Raw genomic sequence first — 17,090 nt, 5'->3', positions numbered from 1 at the left:
CTAACTGTGGGGTCCCAGAGACTTGCCTTCTAAAGGATAGTACTCTATGTTCTAAATCAATAATAACAGTTTCTCTCAGTTACGTAATACTTTGCAGCTTGCAAAGAACTTTCATACATGTTCCCCTAATTTTTACCTTCATATCAACACTAAATTAGAACAGGTGTCAGACTCTATTTTCAGATTGGTAAACTCAGGCAAACCTTAGAAGACGAGATAGTTGGATGGCATCACTGACTCAATGGACATGAGTTTGAGCAAGCTCTGGGAGATGGTAAAGGACAGAGAGGCCTGGCGTGCTGCAGTCCATGGGGTCCCAAAAAGGAGGACATGACTGAGCGACTGAACAACAAGGCAAACCAGGGTTATTAAATCATTTGCCACGAGTAACCTGGCTGGGAGTTGCAGAATCTGCCTGACAAACCTCTTTTGACCAAATCTTAGAACATTTTGTCCTGTCCCAATTCCTTTACAAAGACATGTCCACATGTGTTTCCTTCTTTTTCAACAAGCCATCATCTTAGATGATGGTAACTATTCCTTGAGAATTTATAATAACTGATAATGATAATATCGTGTTCTTTCTGGGATGATAACATTGTGACCAAAGACTGTATATGTCACAGGCTAAAGGGCTTATATCTGGGGACACCCCAAATCATTCCATATTGGGGCAAAACCAGTCCTCATTCGGTTTTGCAAGTGTTTGGGCTCAAAATGCCCCCTGACTTAGAAGCAAGATACAAACACATTGATAGGTTAAGAATGATGAGATGTTGTATTAGGCAGTACAAAAGGCAGGAGTGCACTAATACTGTTTTCATCTAAGCAGTTCATTTTCCACCAGGCAGAACAGACACTGTGCAAAGAAAAATACCGCCTTGTGAACACGCTTTAGCCTTGCCCTAATTTTTTTTTAATCTGACTTTAAAAAATACTCAGTGCCCTGTGGCTATGTGGCCTTTGTGATTGTGAAGAGATGAAGCAACTAAATTTAATCTTATGCTCAAACACTCAGGGAGGGACATCACATTAATCATGTGTGACTTAGTTTAAGTTAGGTTATTAATTCTGACCTAGTGACAACTATGTCAAAGCTAGCCCTTCACAAAAAGAAACTCACAAAAAGGTCAGATTTAATACAAAGACAGTGGGATAAATCAAGCCCTAAAAACAGCAGGTACTATTTCTGGGTGTTGTGAAGGGAAGAGAGAGGAGTCAGATCTAGGCTAAAGGGTACCCTGTGCACAGGGCAGGAAAGGCAGGAGTTGGCACTCAGCATGACAGGAAAATGATCTCACTTTCATGATTACATGTTGGGTGGGGAGGCCCTACCTGCCCCTGAAAATGGCAAGGCCAACACAGTGCCATGGTGGGGAGTGGAGTTGAGCATGGGCCAAAGCCAGTGTGGCACAGAGTTAAGTGCTCTGAGGTTGGATCTGTTAGCTGACTGTAAAGTCTGACTCTTCTATTTATGGCCAGTGTGATCTGAAGTAATTTACCAACCCCTCTGAGCCTCAGCTTCTTCCCACAAGCAATAAAGACCATAATATCAACCTGGTGTAAAGCTCTTAGCAAAGTACTCTATAGCTATCAATTATCGTTATTAGGCTAAGGAAGTGCTTCAGAAGGAACATTTCTTTAAAAAAAAAAAAGCACGAGCATCAGGCATTTGTCCTCTATAGAATTTTCCTTGCTAGCTAAAACCCAGAAACAGCTTGCCCAATAGTCAAGAGCTAAGGTGATTTATCTCCTTGATAAAACATTCTGCAGCTGTAAAACATTTTAACAGTGAAGACAGTGTAGCAATATGGAAAAGTACTGGGTGATACTGAAAGAGCAGACTGGAGATACTGTCCTTATGGTGCTGTTAAGGAGTCAAATACTTAATGGCACAAGGTGTCACAGGGTAAAAGTTAAAATAACTGAAATGGACTAGGTGAGGTTTGTAAATTTGTGTGACATGGAGGCCTGGATAGGTCAACAAAGAATTACAGAGTAGGCAGGAACTGAGCTGTCCTGGAAGAATGGACAGAATTTCATGTACAGGACACCAGGATGTATCCTTCTGTGACGGACTTGTGATGGACACTCAGAGAAGAGCTAAAGAGTCAGGAGGAGAGGTTATGTCAGGACAAGGTCATAAACAGGTCATACTCAAGGAGAGCCCTGAATGCCAGGCTATGTTGTCTGAACTTTGCACTGTAAGTTTTTTGAACAGGGATAAAGCCACGTTTGGGGGAAAACTGGAAGCATGAGATACTGTTAAAAGGCAATAATCTCTCAGGAGATGAGGGGCTGAGCTTTGGGACAAATGTGAGAACCAGAAGCAAAGGCCTGACACAAGGAATATTTTGATTGTTGCAGCCACTCTTTCTTTTGTCTTTCTAACTCACAGGGCTTCTCCCTGCTCCCTCATCTCTTCTCCAAGTCTTTTCTTACTGACTGCTATGGGCCACCAACTTCTACTGACCTAGAGCTCTTATCAGTTCCTCCCGTCCCCTTAACAGATGCCTGGTCATGCCCCCAGGCCCTCTTCTGGACCAGACAGCCTGGAAGGAGGCATTTGCTGGGAAACAATGACTAGAACGGAAAAGGGAAAGACCATTCTTCCACACCGTTTCCCTCAGTCACTCCTCCCACGGCTGGGATGGGGCATGATTTTCTCCAATGTAAAACCAAGAAACAAAAAGGAATGTGCCTCCGTTTCCGGTGTGCCTCCAGTCTTCCACTTCAGCCCACAGCACTGTGCACACCTCAAGAACAAATACCTGAACAAGGCCAGTGCAAACCTGACGTTTTCTCAGGAGGTGGTGTGGCAGCGAGGGCTGCCCAGCGTCCCTTACAGCCAGTACAGCTTTGACCATCTCTACGACGCCAGTGGCATCATTCAGCCTCGCCAGGTCAGGAAGGCCCGGCCTGAGAAGAAGCCCATCTGCCTCAAGGTCTCGGATTCTCCAGGTCCCCCAACAAAGGTCACCTCCCAGGCTGTGAAGATGGAAAGCTATGCCAATCTTACAAAACTGAAGAAGTCAAAGCCAGCTAGTGCAGGCCAGGAGGCATCTAGCCCCCTCAGTCTTCATCCAAGTGGGGAGCTGGACATGCTGGACCTGTCACTTGCTCCAGAAGTGAACCTGGAGGAGAGGGAAACCTGGCTTCCGCCTCCTGAGAAGGAGGCCAGAGCCTGGGAGGCCGTGGTGCTGGAAAAGCTGAACAAGCGCACTGCCCGATGGATCCAGAACAAGCGTCCTCCAAGGCCAGGGGTGTCCACCAGTAAGTGGCAGAGCTTCTTGCGCCAACAGTATGACTGGAGCCATATCCGCGACGAGCTCACTTCCTCCAGTGACCTGGACCTCTTGAAACAGCTGGAGGAAGAAGAGACGGCAGAATTTGAGGGTCGAAGTGTCGTCCTGCCCACCCAGGAGGAAAAGAAGCCAGAGCTGCTGCTTCCCGTCTATTATCGGTAGGCTAGCCAGGGCCTCGGGCATGCCTTTGAGAATCCCTGGTTCCCCTTCAAGGACTCCCAGGTGGGCTCGCATTCCGCATTGCAGAACTCTCCCATTAATCTCTTGTGTTTTCCACCACCAATCTACTAAGACTTCCACAAAGTAAGGTTTCTCAACCTCGGCCCTCTTGGTATCCCGGGTTGGATAATTCTGTGTTGGGGGCGGCGGCCCTGTGCACTGTAGGATGTTTGGCAGCATCCTACTGGAAGCCAGTAGCACTCTCTCCCTGTGACGACCAAAGATGTCCCCAGATGTTGACACATGTCCCTCTGAAGGACAAACTGCTCCCAGTTGAGTACCACTGCCTTTAAAGGAAGGAATTCTTAGCCTTTCCCAGCAGAGCCATTCTGCTGTTCCAGGTACTAACCAGGGGCTCCTAGAAATGTGTCCGTGGTGAGAGTGAGGAAGGCAGAGACCTCGTGGTTCTGAGGTTTGGTCCCACCTTACTCTGAATAAGGAGCCAGTGTGTCACTCACTCAAAAACTGACTGGCAGCAGGATGGAGAACTAAACAAGCTGAGAGAAGAGGAGGATTGCTATGCATTTCTCACGTGGCTTCCTTTTCATTTATAACTAGAAGGAAGACTGGAGCTGTAACAGCCCTGATTCCTAGAAGTGAGCTAAAAAATAAGTGGCCAAAAAAAAAAAAATAATAAGTGGCAATATTTATTCCTTCATTTATTGCACAAATACACATTGCACTCCCACTACTTTCCAGGCACTCTGCGAAGTGCTGGGAATACAACGTAAATGAGACAGCTGGGACCTATCCTTTAAAGAGCTTACAGTCTGTCCACTGAACAACCACACATGAGAGATAAAGTGAGGTCATGGAGGAGGTGGGCTCCCTTCCCCAAGTCCAGGCACCCTCTAAGGGCACCGATTTTAAAGCTACCTGTCCTCCCTTTCTCCCCCTCTCAATCCTTCCAAGACTGCCAAATTACTTGCCGCAAGTGCAGATAGCTGAAACCATGCCTGGCATGAATAAGACGGCTGAGGAAATAGATGAAAAGGGGAGCCTCTACAAGCCCCCAAGCCAGAGCCACGTTCGACAGGTGAATCCCCGAGCTGGAAAGTTTGCTTACTCCACAGACAACACCTTTGAACAGGAGATTTATTTCGGTAATGGAGCTGGGGTCCTGTAGTCGGGGCTGAGGGGACATGGAGCAGGGAGGTGGAAGGTAGCAGGGAGCTGGAGGCGTCATGGATGTGGATGAGAGGCCCTGGATGAACCAGGTGTTCATGGGAACATCTCCTGATTAACTAACATGGGAAGGTTTTGGGCAGGGGGTAGGGGGATGGACGGTGGGGATAGGGAGTAGGTATCCAATGGGGACGGGACTTCTTCTTCCCCATCTCTTATGCTTCTTCTTCTTCCCCTCATGCTTACTGAGGAGGTAGTGGAGGGTAGGATGGCAGAGCAAGCAAGATGTGGCTTTGGGAACAACCTACCTCTTCTCTGCACACCCTTATCCCTTCTCTCACTGAGATTATTCCCCCACTGAGGTGCTGTGTTCAAAGAAAAATCCTAGACTTTGGAGATCTGAGTTTAAATCCTGGCTTAGCCCCCTCCTCCTAACCTTCAGCAAATTATAATCCCTGTGAGCCTCATGTACCTTATTTGTAAAACAATATCAACTAAAATGCTCTTCAAAGAGATGGGAACTATATAGTGCTTCTCACGCAGTGCCCACCAGCTTCCCCATCTGTCCCACTAGCTTTTAGATGCCTGGGCTTCCGGGATACACAGTCTAGGCCCACATGCTCCAAGTTGTTTCTTCTTCCCTACCCCCATCTTGTTCCTAAACTGCTTTCAACTGAAAGTCTTCTTAAAGTATTTAACAAAATTATTCAGATGAAGGTATTTATGACTGCTGAGAGATGAATTAGGGAAATCTTCATTAGTGTCTAGCTTTTCACAGGGGACAATACCTGTAAGTTAGGTTCTGACTTGGTTTCTGGGCCATTTTGAGGCCACCAGCTCATACTTCCAAGCAACAGTCACCTTCAAGGGATGTCCCCGGAGCACAGTAGCCATGAGTACCAGAGGCTAGAGTAGGGCAAAAGGAAACTGGGTCTCCTGTGTGCTTCTTGCTGAATCCTTTCTCCATCGTCCCCATTAACCAGGCATACCCACTACCTTGCTTTACTTATAGTTTGCCATCCATGTATATATCAACATGCAATAATTTTTATTTAGCATTTTAAAACTTCATATGAAATTAGATCATTTTGTATTTGATTTGGTTTTTTAAATGGAATTTTTTGGGGGAAATAAAAGGAAATTCGGTCTGATCCTGGTGACCAAAAACCCAGGAAGAGAGGAGGAGGGGGTTCTAAGGACTCATTATTTCTTTATCTGTTCACAGATGAAGTTCAGATCGTCCACCAGATTGGTGCAAAGAGAGACCAAATTCTCCTGGAAAATCTCAATGGATACATCAAGCAGTTATATAAGGTCTTCCCTGAAACCCCAGAAAGGTGGACTTCTCAGCCAGTTCCTGAATCAAGTAAGCAGGAAGCTGGTACTGATAATGGGAGTAAAGATGGAAGTGGGCCTGTTTCTTTAAGGTCCCTTTCCTGCAGGTGGGGACACCATCAGCATCTAGGGGAGTCCCTCCCAACTAACTAAGAATCATCTCATAAGATTATAAGATATTAACTATAACAAGGAAAAGCCTCTGTGGCCCAAACAGCTGAAATTAAGTATAACCAAGCGGTTAACCAAGAACTTAAGTATAACCAAGCAGTTTAGGGCCAGTAATCACTAACAAGACAGATCTGGCCTAATAGTTCCAAAGGAAGTACATTAAACTTCTGATGTAGCGCTCTACCCTCCCACTCCATTCTCAGGCCCATACCTGCTTCAGGCCCTAGGGTCAACTGGTGTTTTAAATTTCTATTTCATGAGTATATCATTCTTCATTCTGTATGTTAGGTGAGGAAGAGGGAAAGGAGTTAATCAAGAAATCAACTTCTGAAACAAAAGTGCCCATCCTCCAAGAGACTATATCTCCATTGCCCATGACTCTTTTCTTGGCAGTGTCTCTTCAGATGGGCCCCCTGTATGCAGGGACTAGCAGTAGTAGTGACCCATTCTTTTTCCCACCAGCCCCTAACCTGTCTCTCGTGTTGCTTGGCTCTACAGGAAACAGCCACAAGAGTAGACAAGGTGCTAATGATGGCAGGTGTAGGCAGTTTCTACCAAACTCACACATACACCCTCCTTCTTGTTGAGGGCTACCATTATAAAGTGGTGATGAAAGCATGTAGCAAAGCCTTGGATTGGATCTTGGCAAGTCACCTTCCAGGGCTACAGCTGCCTCATTAAAACTGAGACACTAGGGACTTTCTTGGTGGTCCAGTGGTTAAGACTCCATGCTTCTATTGCAGGGGGCCAGGTTCCATCCAAGTTTGGGGACCCATGATCCTACATGCTGCCAGGCATGGCCAAAAAAGCAACAACAACAACAAAAAACTGAGACACTAATCAATTATACAGCAAGGCACTTGTAAACCCCTCAGTTCAGTCAGTTCAGTCGTGTCTGACTCTTTGCAACCCCATGGACTGCAGCACACCAGGCTTCCCTGTCCATCACCAACTCCCAGATCTTGCTCAAACTCATATGCATCGAGTCAGTGATGCCATCCAACCATCTCATCCTCTGTCGTCCCCTTCTCTTCCTGCCTTCAGTCTTTCCCAGCATCAGGGTCTTTTCTAATGAGTCAGCCCTTCACATCAAGTACTCAAAGTACCGAAGTTTCAGCTTCAGCTTCAGTCCTTCCAGTGAATATTCAGGACTAATTTCCTTTGGGATTGACTACTTTCCTTTAGGACTGACTGCTTTGATCCCCTTGCAGTCCAAGGGACTCTCAAGAGTCTTCAACACCACAGTTCAAAAGCATCAATTCTTCAGCGCTCAGCTTTCTTTGTAGTCCAACTCTCACATCCATACATGACTATTGGAAAATGTAGCTTTGACTAGATGGACCTTGGTCAGCAAAATAATGTCTCTGCTTTTTAATATAGTGTCTAGGTTGGTCATAGCTTTTTTTCCAAGGAGCAAGCATCTTTTAATTTAATGGCTGCAGTCACCATCTGCAGTGATTTTGGAGCCTAAGAAAATAGTCTCTCACAGTTTCTATTGTTTCCCCATCTATTTGCCATGATGCTATGATCTTAGTTTTCTGAATGTTGAGTTTTAAGCCAACTTTTTACTCTCCTCTTTCACTTTCATCAAGAGACTCTTTAGAGCTTATTTGCTTTCTGCCATAAGGGTGGTGTCATCAGCATACCTGAGGTTATTGATATTTTTCCCAGAAATCTCGGTTCCAGCTTGTGCTTCATCCAGCCCGCCATTTCACATGATGTACTCTGCTGCTGCTGCTGCTGCTAAGTCAGTTCAGTCATGTCCAACTCTGTGTGACCCCATAGACGGCAGCCACCAGGCTCCCCCGTCCCTGGGATTCTCCAGGCAAGAACACTGGAGTGGGTTGCCATTTCCTTCACCAATGCATGAAAGTGAAAAGTGAAAGTGAAGTCACTCAGTCGTGTCCGACTCTTAGCGACCCCATGGACTTCAGCTTACCAGGCTCCTGCATCCATGGGATTTTCCAGGCAAAGTACTAGAGTGGGGTGCCATTGCCTTCTCCAGATGTACTCTGCATAGAAGTTAAATAAGCAGGGTGATAGTATACAGCCTTGATGTACTCTTTTCCCAATTTGGAACCAGTCTGTTGTTCAATGTCCAGTTTTAACTGTTCCTTCTTGACCTGTGTACAGATTTCTCAGGAGGCAGGTCAGGTGGTCTGGTATTCCCATCTCTTGAAGAATTTTCCACAGTTTGTTGGATCCACACAGTCAAAGGCTTTGGCGTAGTCAATAAAGCAGAAATAGATGTTTTTCTGGAACTCTCTTGCTTTTTTGATGATCCAGCAGATGTTGGCAATTTGATCTCTGGTTCCTCTGCCTTTTCTGAGACCAGCTTGAACATCTGGAAGTTCTTGATTCTTGTACTGTTGAAGCCTCACTTGAAGAATTTTGAGCATTACTTTGCTAGCGTGTGAGATGGGTGCAATTGTGCAGTAGTTTGAACATTCTTTGACATTGCTTTTCTTTGGGATTGGAATGAAAATGCCTTTTCCAGTCCTGTGGCCACTGCTGAGTTTTCCAAATTTGCTGGCATGTTGAGTGCAGCACTTTCACAGCATCATATTTTAGAATTTGAAATAGCTCAACTGGAATTCCATCACCTCCACTAGCTTTGTTCGTAATGATGCTTCCTAAGGCCCACTTGACTTCCCATTCCAGAATGTCTGGTTCTAAGTGAGTGATCACATCATCATGTTTATCTGGGTCATGAAGATCTTTTTTGTATAGTTCTTTGTGTATTCTTGCCACCTCTTCTTAATATCTTCTGCTTCTGTTGGGTCCATACCTTTATTGTGCCCATCTTTGCATGAAATTTTCCCTTGGTATCTCTAATTTTCTTGAAGGGATCTCTAGTCTTTCCCATGCTATTGTTTTCCTCTATTTCTTTGCACTGATCAGTGAGGAACGCTTTCTTAGCTGTCCTTGCTATTCTTTGGAATTCTGCATTCAAATGGGTATATCTTTCCTTTTCTCCTTTGCCTTTAGCTTCTCTTCTTTTCTCAGCTATTTGTAAGCCCTCCTCAGACAACCATTTTGCTTTTTTACATTTCTTTTTCTTGGGTATGGTCTTGATCACTGCCTCCTGTACAGTGTTACAAACCTCTGTCCATAGTTCCTCAGGCACTCTATCAGATCTAATCTCTTGAATCTATTTGGCACTTCCACTGTATAATCATAAGGGATTTGATTTAGGTCGTACCTGAATGGTCTAATGGTCTCCCTACTTTCTTCAGTTCTTGAATTTTGCAATAAAGAGTTCATGATCTGAGCCACAGTCAGCTCCCAGTCTTGTTTTTACTGACTGTATAGAGCTTTTCCATCTTTGGCTGTAAAGAATGTAATCAATATGATTTCAGTATTGACCATCTGGTGATGTTCATGTGTAGCGTCATCTCTTGTGTTGTTGGAAGAGGGTGTTTGCTTGTAAACCCTTAGTAGCTTATTATCCCACTCCTCCTCCCAAATTAGGAACACTAAAAAGGAAACAAGACATTAGGAATTAATGGCCAATTATATCCTACTTTTAATGACAATATATCAAATATTGAGTTTTATGAGCAAATCTTATTACATATAAATATATTTATGTTCCTAAAGATTTCTTAAACATATATAAAGGTTTGTATGTACCTTATCTTTTCTTCCCTACATTTCTCCACCCATCATCATGGCTTTATCATGTCTGTAGTCACCACCTGTCATGACTCCCAATGGGACTTGTACCCAGTTTTCTACATAATCACAGGAAAGCTGGCTCTTGACTGTTTTGTTTTGCATTGGTGCTAGCTAGGAATAGGCATGTGATGCTGGCTGGGAACTCAGGCCCAGAGCAATGGGCATAATACCTCATACTGTTGCCCTGCACAGCTTGCAAGCCTGTGAAAGGAGCCATGCGCTGGACAGCTTTGCCCACACCGGCCAAGGATCTGCTGCTGAAGGTGGGTGAGAAGGACATGTCTGTGAAGACCAGGAAACTGAAGAAGCAAGCAGAGTCACTGAAGGAGAATGTGTCTTGGGAACTGGTGGTCCTGCGAAGGATGCTGCAGGAATGGAAGATGGCCTGGGCTCTAAGTGAGTGAAGGAGGGGTGCAGGGGCGGGGGGGTGGGGCTGATTGTCCTGACATAGCAGTGATTTTTGAAGGAAGAAGTTCTCACCTTGGCCAAGTATTTCTCAATCTTTGAAAATCCATCCGTCTCTTATGAAAGAATAAAAATCTGGTTGCCTCATCAAGGCTAGACTAGGTAAGAGCTTTTCATACAATGGCAGTTGCATTTATCTGGATGCTTTTCACATGGGCAGGTTCTACACCAGTAATTTGTGGAAACTCACTACCCAGAGAACTCTTCACAGGCAGAGACCCTGTCTTACTGACCCCTGAAATGTCACACTCAATACATGATGCATGAAAAAAAGGGTAAATATGCTGCCCAAGCAATGGAAAAGCAGTGATCAAAAGAAACTGCAGTTGGCTCTCCAAAATTCATTTGTAAATTTGGAATTAGCACACATTTACTTTGCCTTCACAGATCCCAGAATAATGTGCCTGGAGCAAAGGAAGGGCCCAACAAGGACTGTCGAACACTGCAAGATTTGAGGACTCAAGGGCTGCTGGCTTTCAGAACGTGAAAAACTAGTTTAGTTAGTACAGGAAAGAAGAGGTGATCCATCACGTAAACTGGTTCAGATAAACAAAAAGGTTGAAAAAGAGATTCTGAGTAAAAACTACCAGTAGGGAGCACCTACAGGTGATGGGAGCACTGAAACAAAAGCTCACGCCTATAAAAAGTGTAGCTCTGCTTGTGGCTCAGCTCGTAAAGAATCTCCCCGCAATGCAGGACACCTGGGTTTGATCCCTGGGTTGGGGAGGTCCTCTGGAGAAGGGAAAGGCTACCCAGCCCAGTATTCTGGCCTGGAGAATTCCATGGACTGTATAGTCCATGGGGTGGCAAAGGGTTGGACACGACTCAGTGACTTTCACTTTCACATGCTGTGTTTGGTCATGTCTCTTTGTGACCCCATGAACTCTAGCCCACCAGGCTCCTCTATCCATGGAATTTTCCAAGCAGGAGTACTGGAGTGGGTTGCCAGGCTAGCCTCCGGGACCTTCCCCACCCAGGGATCAAACCCGCGTGTCTCTTGTGCCTCCTGCATTGACAGGCAGATTCTTTACCACTAGCATCACCTGGGAAGCCCCTATAAAGAGGGCAAAGTACCCTTGATCACTGTCTTATTGTTCCATTTTCCAGATGATAACAATGAAGAGTTATTTATGGGAATTCCCTGGTGGTCTAGTGGTTCAGACTCAGGCTTTCACTGCTGTGGACCCAGGTTCGGTCCCTGGTCAGGGAATTAAGATTCCATAAGCCATGCAGTGAGGAAAAAAAAAAAAGAAAGAAAGAAATTATTTAAACAAACAAAAAAGATAGAATACAGGATGGGATTGGGAGGAGTTTTGTTTGAGAGTTATTAATACCTAAGAAGATTCAGCTCAGTTGGTAAAGAATCTGCCTACAGTGCAGGAGACCCGGGTTCGATCCCTGGGTTGGGAAGATGCCCTGGAGAAGGAAATGGCAACCCACTCCAGTATCCTTGCCTGGAAAGTCTCATGGACAGAGGAGTCTGGTGGGCTGCAGTCCATGGGGTCACAAAGAGTCAGGCACGACTGAGTGACTAACACTCCCTTAAGAAGACTCAGGGAGCATCAAAGAAATAACTTCCTCAGGGTGGCATCTGTGGGGCCCTTTATGCTTCTGCGCTGTTGTGCTTGGATTGTCCTAGGGGAAGGGGCCTTCTTGTCACCTGTCTGTAACACAATATCTAACCCTAAGTGGTCCTCTTCTAATTCTCCTCCTGTGGTGTAGTCATCGAGTGGCACCATAAGACCATTGAGGGCCTGCTGCAGAGCTTGGTGGACATCCACGATGACGTCCGGATCCAAGCCATCGTCACTTGTGCCACAGCTGCTTTAGAACGGCCCCGTGCTGCCATCAGTCAAGGGGACTCCGGTAAGAGCCACAGCGGGACTGCTCGAGAATATAAGCAATCCATAGAACCATAGAAGTTTTGAACTGGCGGGGACCTTGGAGCTTATCTGAGATTATATCACAAAATGGAAACAAAGACCCAGAGACTGGCCTGAATATACACAACTTCTCAGCAACAGAGATGAGTTTAAAATGCCTGACTTTTGATCTAGTGCTTTTTTGCACTAATTTCATCACCCTTGGATGCTTAGTAGTTCACAAGCAAGTTCACATTGTTCTGCCTTGAGAGATCCCATTCATAATAACCAAAGAGAATATGTATATATGTATGTGTATGCACACACTTTTCTCCCGACTGCAATTTAGTCCTTCTTTACAGTCTCAAACTCAACATGTCCCAAACTAAACTCATCACTCTTGCCATCAGACCCCTCCTCACATCCCACATAGCAACCAGCAGCCCCATAACCCAGCCAGTTTGAGTCAGAACCCTGGGAGTCAACCTGGACAAAAGTCCTTCCTCTCCCCACAACTAATTGACCAATAGATTCTATGGATTCTGCTTTCATAAACATTTATTTTTATTACAAAAGAAATACAAAGTGTCATTATCAGTCAACACAGAGGAGTTTAAAAAGAGGTTCCTTCCAACCCACCTCCCAGCTCCAGTCCCACCCCATGCCATTTCCAGGGTATACAATGTTTAGTTTGGCATTCTACAACTTTCTGTGCTTTTACAAACACATGACAACATATATGTAGGTTTTTCTATTTATTACAAAAATGAGTGTTGAATTTTACCAGCCATTTTCTAGTTTTTTCTCCTTTAATTTGTGGTTATAACGAATTCTAGTGTTAAAATCTTAGAATAAATCCTAATGGATCATTCTCTTATTACTCCACTGGATTTGATTTGTTCTTATTTTAAAATGTTTTAATATATTTGTAAATGAAATTGGTAATTTTGTGTTTATTTACACTATTTTTGTTAAGTTTTGTTAACTAGTTTTTACTAGTTTTGTAAAATGAATTAAAAACTTGGCCATTTTCCCCAATGGCTGTATAACCTTTTGAAAAAGAAATGTCAATAGCATTTTTCTTTGCTAGCGATAAACAGTTAAAAAAGGAACATTTCCCATCTACAAGAGCTAGAACTATAATCTACCGAGGAGCTGGTTTAACAAGACACAGGACTCAGATGACAGAAACTATAAAATGCTATTAAAAAGACATAAAACCCACTGACTCTTACTAACCCCCAAGTGCCCTCTCAGATACCACCTTTTGTGTATACCCTGGGCTGACATTTTTTCCTTCTCTGCTGCTGGTAGCATCCTAATATTATTCTGTCCTTATATTTATCATTCTGTCATAATTGTCTGTTTACTTTTCTGCTATCTCTACCAGGCAAGGAACTTCTTAGAGGTGGGGACTAATTTTATCTCTACAAAATTGCCAAGTTTTTAAGGTTTCTTTTCACTTATTTCCAGTCTACTGAGTTCCAGGTATGAGCATTTAAACGCCAGCTTTTCAAATCTGTTGCTCCCCCTGCTAGGAAATTTTATCTCTCTCTTGACCTGATCAACTTCTATACATGCCCCTCAACTTTCAGCTAAGATGTCACCTCCTCCAGGGAGTCGTCCCTTGCCCCACCCCCCTGCTATACACTTCCACACACGTGCTCAGTCACATTCGACTCTTTGCGACCCTGTGGACTGTAGCCCACCAGGGTCCTCTGTCCATAATATACTCATGTTTCAACATAGCAGTAATTTTAATTTAATTTTTTTAATTTAAATTTTTAATTTAATTTTTTCAACATAGCAGTAAGGGATTCTCCAGGCAAGAATACTGGAGTGGGTTGCCACTTCCTACTCCAGGGGATCTTCCTGACCCAGGGATTGAACCTGCATCTCCCATACTGGCAAGAGGATTCTTTACCACTGTAGCCCCTGGGAAGCCCATGCTTCCACACATACACATTTTTTAACTGCTTATTTTCTTGAGTATTAAGTGGGGTGATATATATTAGTGCCTGGCATAGAGAAAACCTTCCATAGGTGGGAAGAGATATTACTTTATCTCCAGATCTCCACATACAAAGAACACCTTTGTCTTTCCCTTTCATGTGATCCCTTTCCTGGGTGTTGAGATTTTGATTTGTCTTGTTTCCTCCCCACATCTTCCCAAAGAATATCATCTTACTCATTATTTCTTGAAATACTCAATTGACTTCCATCTGATCCCCTCACAGGCACATATTTCATCTTGCCCTTTCTAAACATATGGCATAGTGGCTTACAGTAGTGGTAAAAAGGACAAATGAGAAATTTTATATAAAATCTTAGCTATACGTCTTGCTCTGCTGCATCTTGGGAAGTCACTTATCCTCTCTGAACTTCATACTAAAAATGGGAGGATAGTTGTGGACAAAAAGTTAACACAACACTTTCCCCTTCTACTTGAGAAATGAGCTTTAGTTAAATGCCTACCTGTTGCCCCGATAACCTGGTAAGGACAGAAATTATCTTCACAGGCCGCATAGCTTATGATGAAAATGAACCCTGACTGCTAAATGACATTTGTACTGGCAAGAACTACACGTTAAACATACATGCCTGAAGGAGATACCATCCTCCAGGCTCCCAGGAATGCTGTGACTTATCAAGGCAGGACCTTTGAGGACCCTGGAATTACATCTATGGAGTTGTTATATAAAAGAGATAATAACTCTGGTGGAACATAAGACTTATGCCTGCATAGATGCTCCTGAGCTGTCCCCAGAGTGCTAGACAAACCATTCTCAAGAACTCTTGCCAAAAGGAACACCTGATGCTTCCCTGTGGGCAAACTATGTTCCCGTCCCATTTCCTTCTGAAGACTAGTGGCATGTATGGCCTATGATAGTCTTGTGAGGCTGTTTGCTGCTGCTGCTAAGTCGCTTCAGTCGTGTCCGACTCTGTGCGACCCCATTGACGGAAGCCCACCAGGCTCCCCCGTCCCTGAGATTCTCCAGGCAAGAGTACTGGAGTGGGGTGCATTGCCTTCTCCAGTGAGGCTATTTAGTTAAACCTAAAAGGATTCCTGAAAAACACGTTTCAGGTGAGCTCCACAGTAATACCTGCCTTGCCTGCTTCAGTGAGGGTTAGAAGACTAAATGAGATAATGAATACGAAGCACTATCAAGTGGCAAAGTACTACCTAAATATATTTGCTATTATTACTAAAATTACAAAAATTGATTTTCATCACTAAAACTCATGGTAATAGTCACCATAGCCTAGCAGGAAACATATTCATTTGGCCTGAATACAGCTCTGCAGAGACCAGATGATAAAGATGTGAGAACAGGAATACCCAGCACAAAAGTTAGCCTTAAAATCCCACCCATTGTAGGGGTTCAGCTAAATTCTAATTAAGTAGCAGTAAGCATCTGCAACTGAGGCTGAAATGGCCCCCATGTGGCTACGGGAAAAGCTGTGTTTTAGAGAAAAGCAAAGGGACTAGCTAGCTAACACCCTCTTACTGGCTCTCTTTTGATCACAGACAAGGAAACTATGAAAGCCTTATCTATTCAGGACTTGCCAGAGGTTCTACAGCCCCCGCTAATGGCTGCTCTTTGTGACAAGAATGCCAATGTGCGGATGGCAGCAGCAGTATGCCAGTATGCCATACAGTCACATAATCCTCTTGCCCAGGAAATCATGCAGACTGTCCTTCTGAAGGGTGAGTAACGACCTGGAAATATGGGGTAAAGAAAGAACATCTCACCATCAGCTTTTCCTGATCCCTTCCTCTCCGCCGTCATACATTTATTTTAGATAAGAGGATTTCTTCCTCCCAGGTACTTTACAAGACAGGTACACTGCCACCGAGTGGTACCTGGGCTAACCGTGTCACAGATGCATTTGACTAAACCATGTCCCCTTTCCTGTTAGATTTTTCAATTGAAAAGATAATGTAACAAGATTAAAGAATACGTTCTAAAAATTAAAAACCCACTTGAACACATCATGGTTCCATTTTTGCACATTCACTTACATTAATGTCCAAATGCATTGTTGGTGTAATACCAGCAAAAGGTTCTCTCTGGTGTTGATAGGCTCTGGTACCTAAGTACTCTGAAAGACGGACTTGCTCCTTGCATGGCGGCAGGGGTGGAGGACAACTGTCTGACCAGTTTGGCCTTCTGCACAGAGACACTCAACAACTTGATCCGTCTGTCTTAAGAAAGCTTCCACTCCAGACTTCCCAGTCTCTAGCGAGAGGAACAACTGTTCACTCAGGCCAGAAGTGACTTACTGCACTGTTACCAAACAAAAACATTTTAGGATTTGACTCTTCAGGTTAAGATTTTCAACCTACATTTAGAACCTTGATATGATCCATTTAAATGTGATTTAAATTAGAGATTGAATATCAGACTGAGGGGGTACAGGGAAGTGAAGCAAGTAGCAGTCTTGTGTACCAACCCAGAAGCTGTTCTCTCTGTGGGGAGAAGAGATGGCTATCTGGCCCTTTTCACCTTACTGGGGCAGGTAATACCGTGGACAGCTGGGCTGCAGCTCAGTGCCTGGCTCTGGAAGGTGCTGCCACTTACCCCGTGATTAAGAGGATCCTCCACCAGCTGTTTCATAAGAAGAATGAGGACACCGAGCAACAGTCTTGTACGCTCCTGCGCCATCTCAGTGGAAAGACAGTATGTGTCCATTACAGGGTCAGAGAAAAAAACCAAGTTTGGGGGGAACAATTGGGTCTCTGAGGTCAGCGCATATAGGGAACTGAAAATGCAGATGGGAACTTGCCTGGTGGTCCAGTGTTAAGATTCTGCGCTTCCACGGCAGGAAGCACTTCAGCCCCTGGTCTGAGAACTAAGAAAGATCCTGCATGTGAAGTGCAGCGACAAAAAAAATGTAAAAAGAAAAAGAAAATGCGGGTGGTTGCATA

General features: G+C 44.3%; 1 protein-coding gene across 6 annotated transcripts in view; it reads left to right on the top strand.

Annotated features, from left to right (window-relative positions):
• HEATR4 (HEAT repeat containing 4) overlaps positions 1 to 17,090 on the top strand; it is a 48,161-nt gene that overhangs the window by 5,347 nt on the left and 25,724 nt on the right. For all 6 annotated transcript variants that reach the window (XM_070797837.1, XM_019969190.2, XR_011568995.1 and 3 more), the window contains 7 exons: positions 2,511 to 3,463; positions 4,437 to 4,627; positions 5,875 to 6,015; positions 10,026 to 10,229; positions 12,021 to 12,164; positions 15,690 to 15,869; positions 16,682 to 16,842. In XM_070797837.1, the coding sequence (XP_070653938.1) occupies positions 2,511 to 3,463; positions 4,437 to 4,627; positions 5,875 to 6,015; positions 10,026 to 10,229; positions 12,021 to 12,164; positions 15,690 to 15,869; positions 16,682 to 16,842 (1,974 nt within the window). Of the gene's footprint in view, positions 1 to 2,510; positions 3,464 to 4,436; positions 4,628 to 5,874; positions 6,016 to 10,025; positions 10,230 to 12,020; positions 12,165 to 15,689; positions 15,870 to 16,681; positions 16,843 to 17,090 lie in introns of those variants that run through there.

Source organism: Bos indicus, chromosome 10 (assembly GCF_029378745.1).
Source record: "Bos indicus isolate NIAB-ARS_2022 breed Sahiwal x Tharparkar chromosome 10, NIAB-ARS_B.indTharparkar_mat_pri_1.0, whole genome shotgun sequence".
NCBI lineage: Eukaryota > Metazoa > Chordata > Mammalia > Artiodactyla > Bovidae > Bos > Bos indicus.
This window is presented reverse-complemented; position numbering and strand designations above follow the sequence as displayed.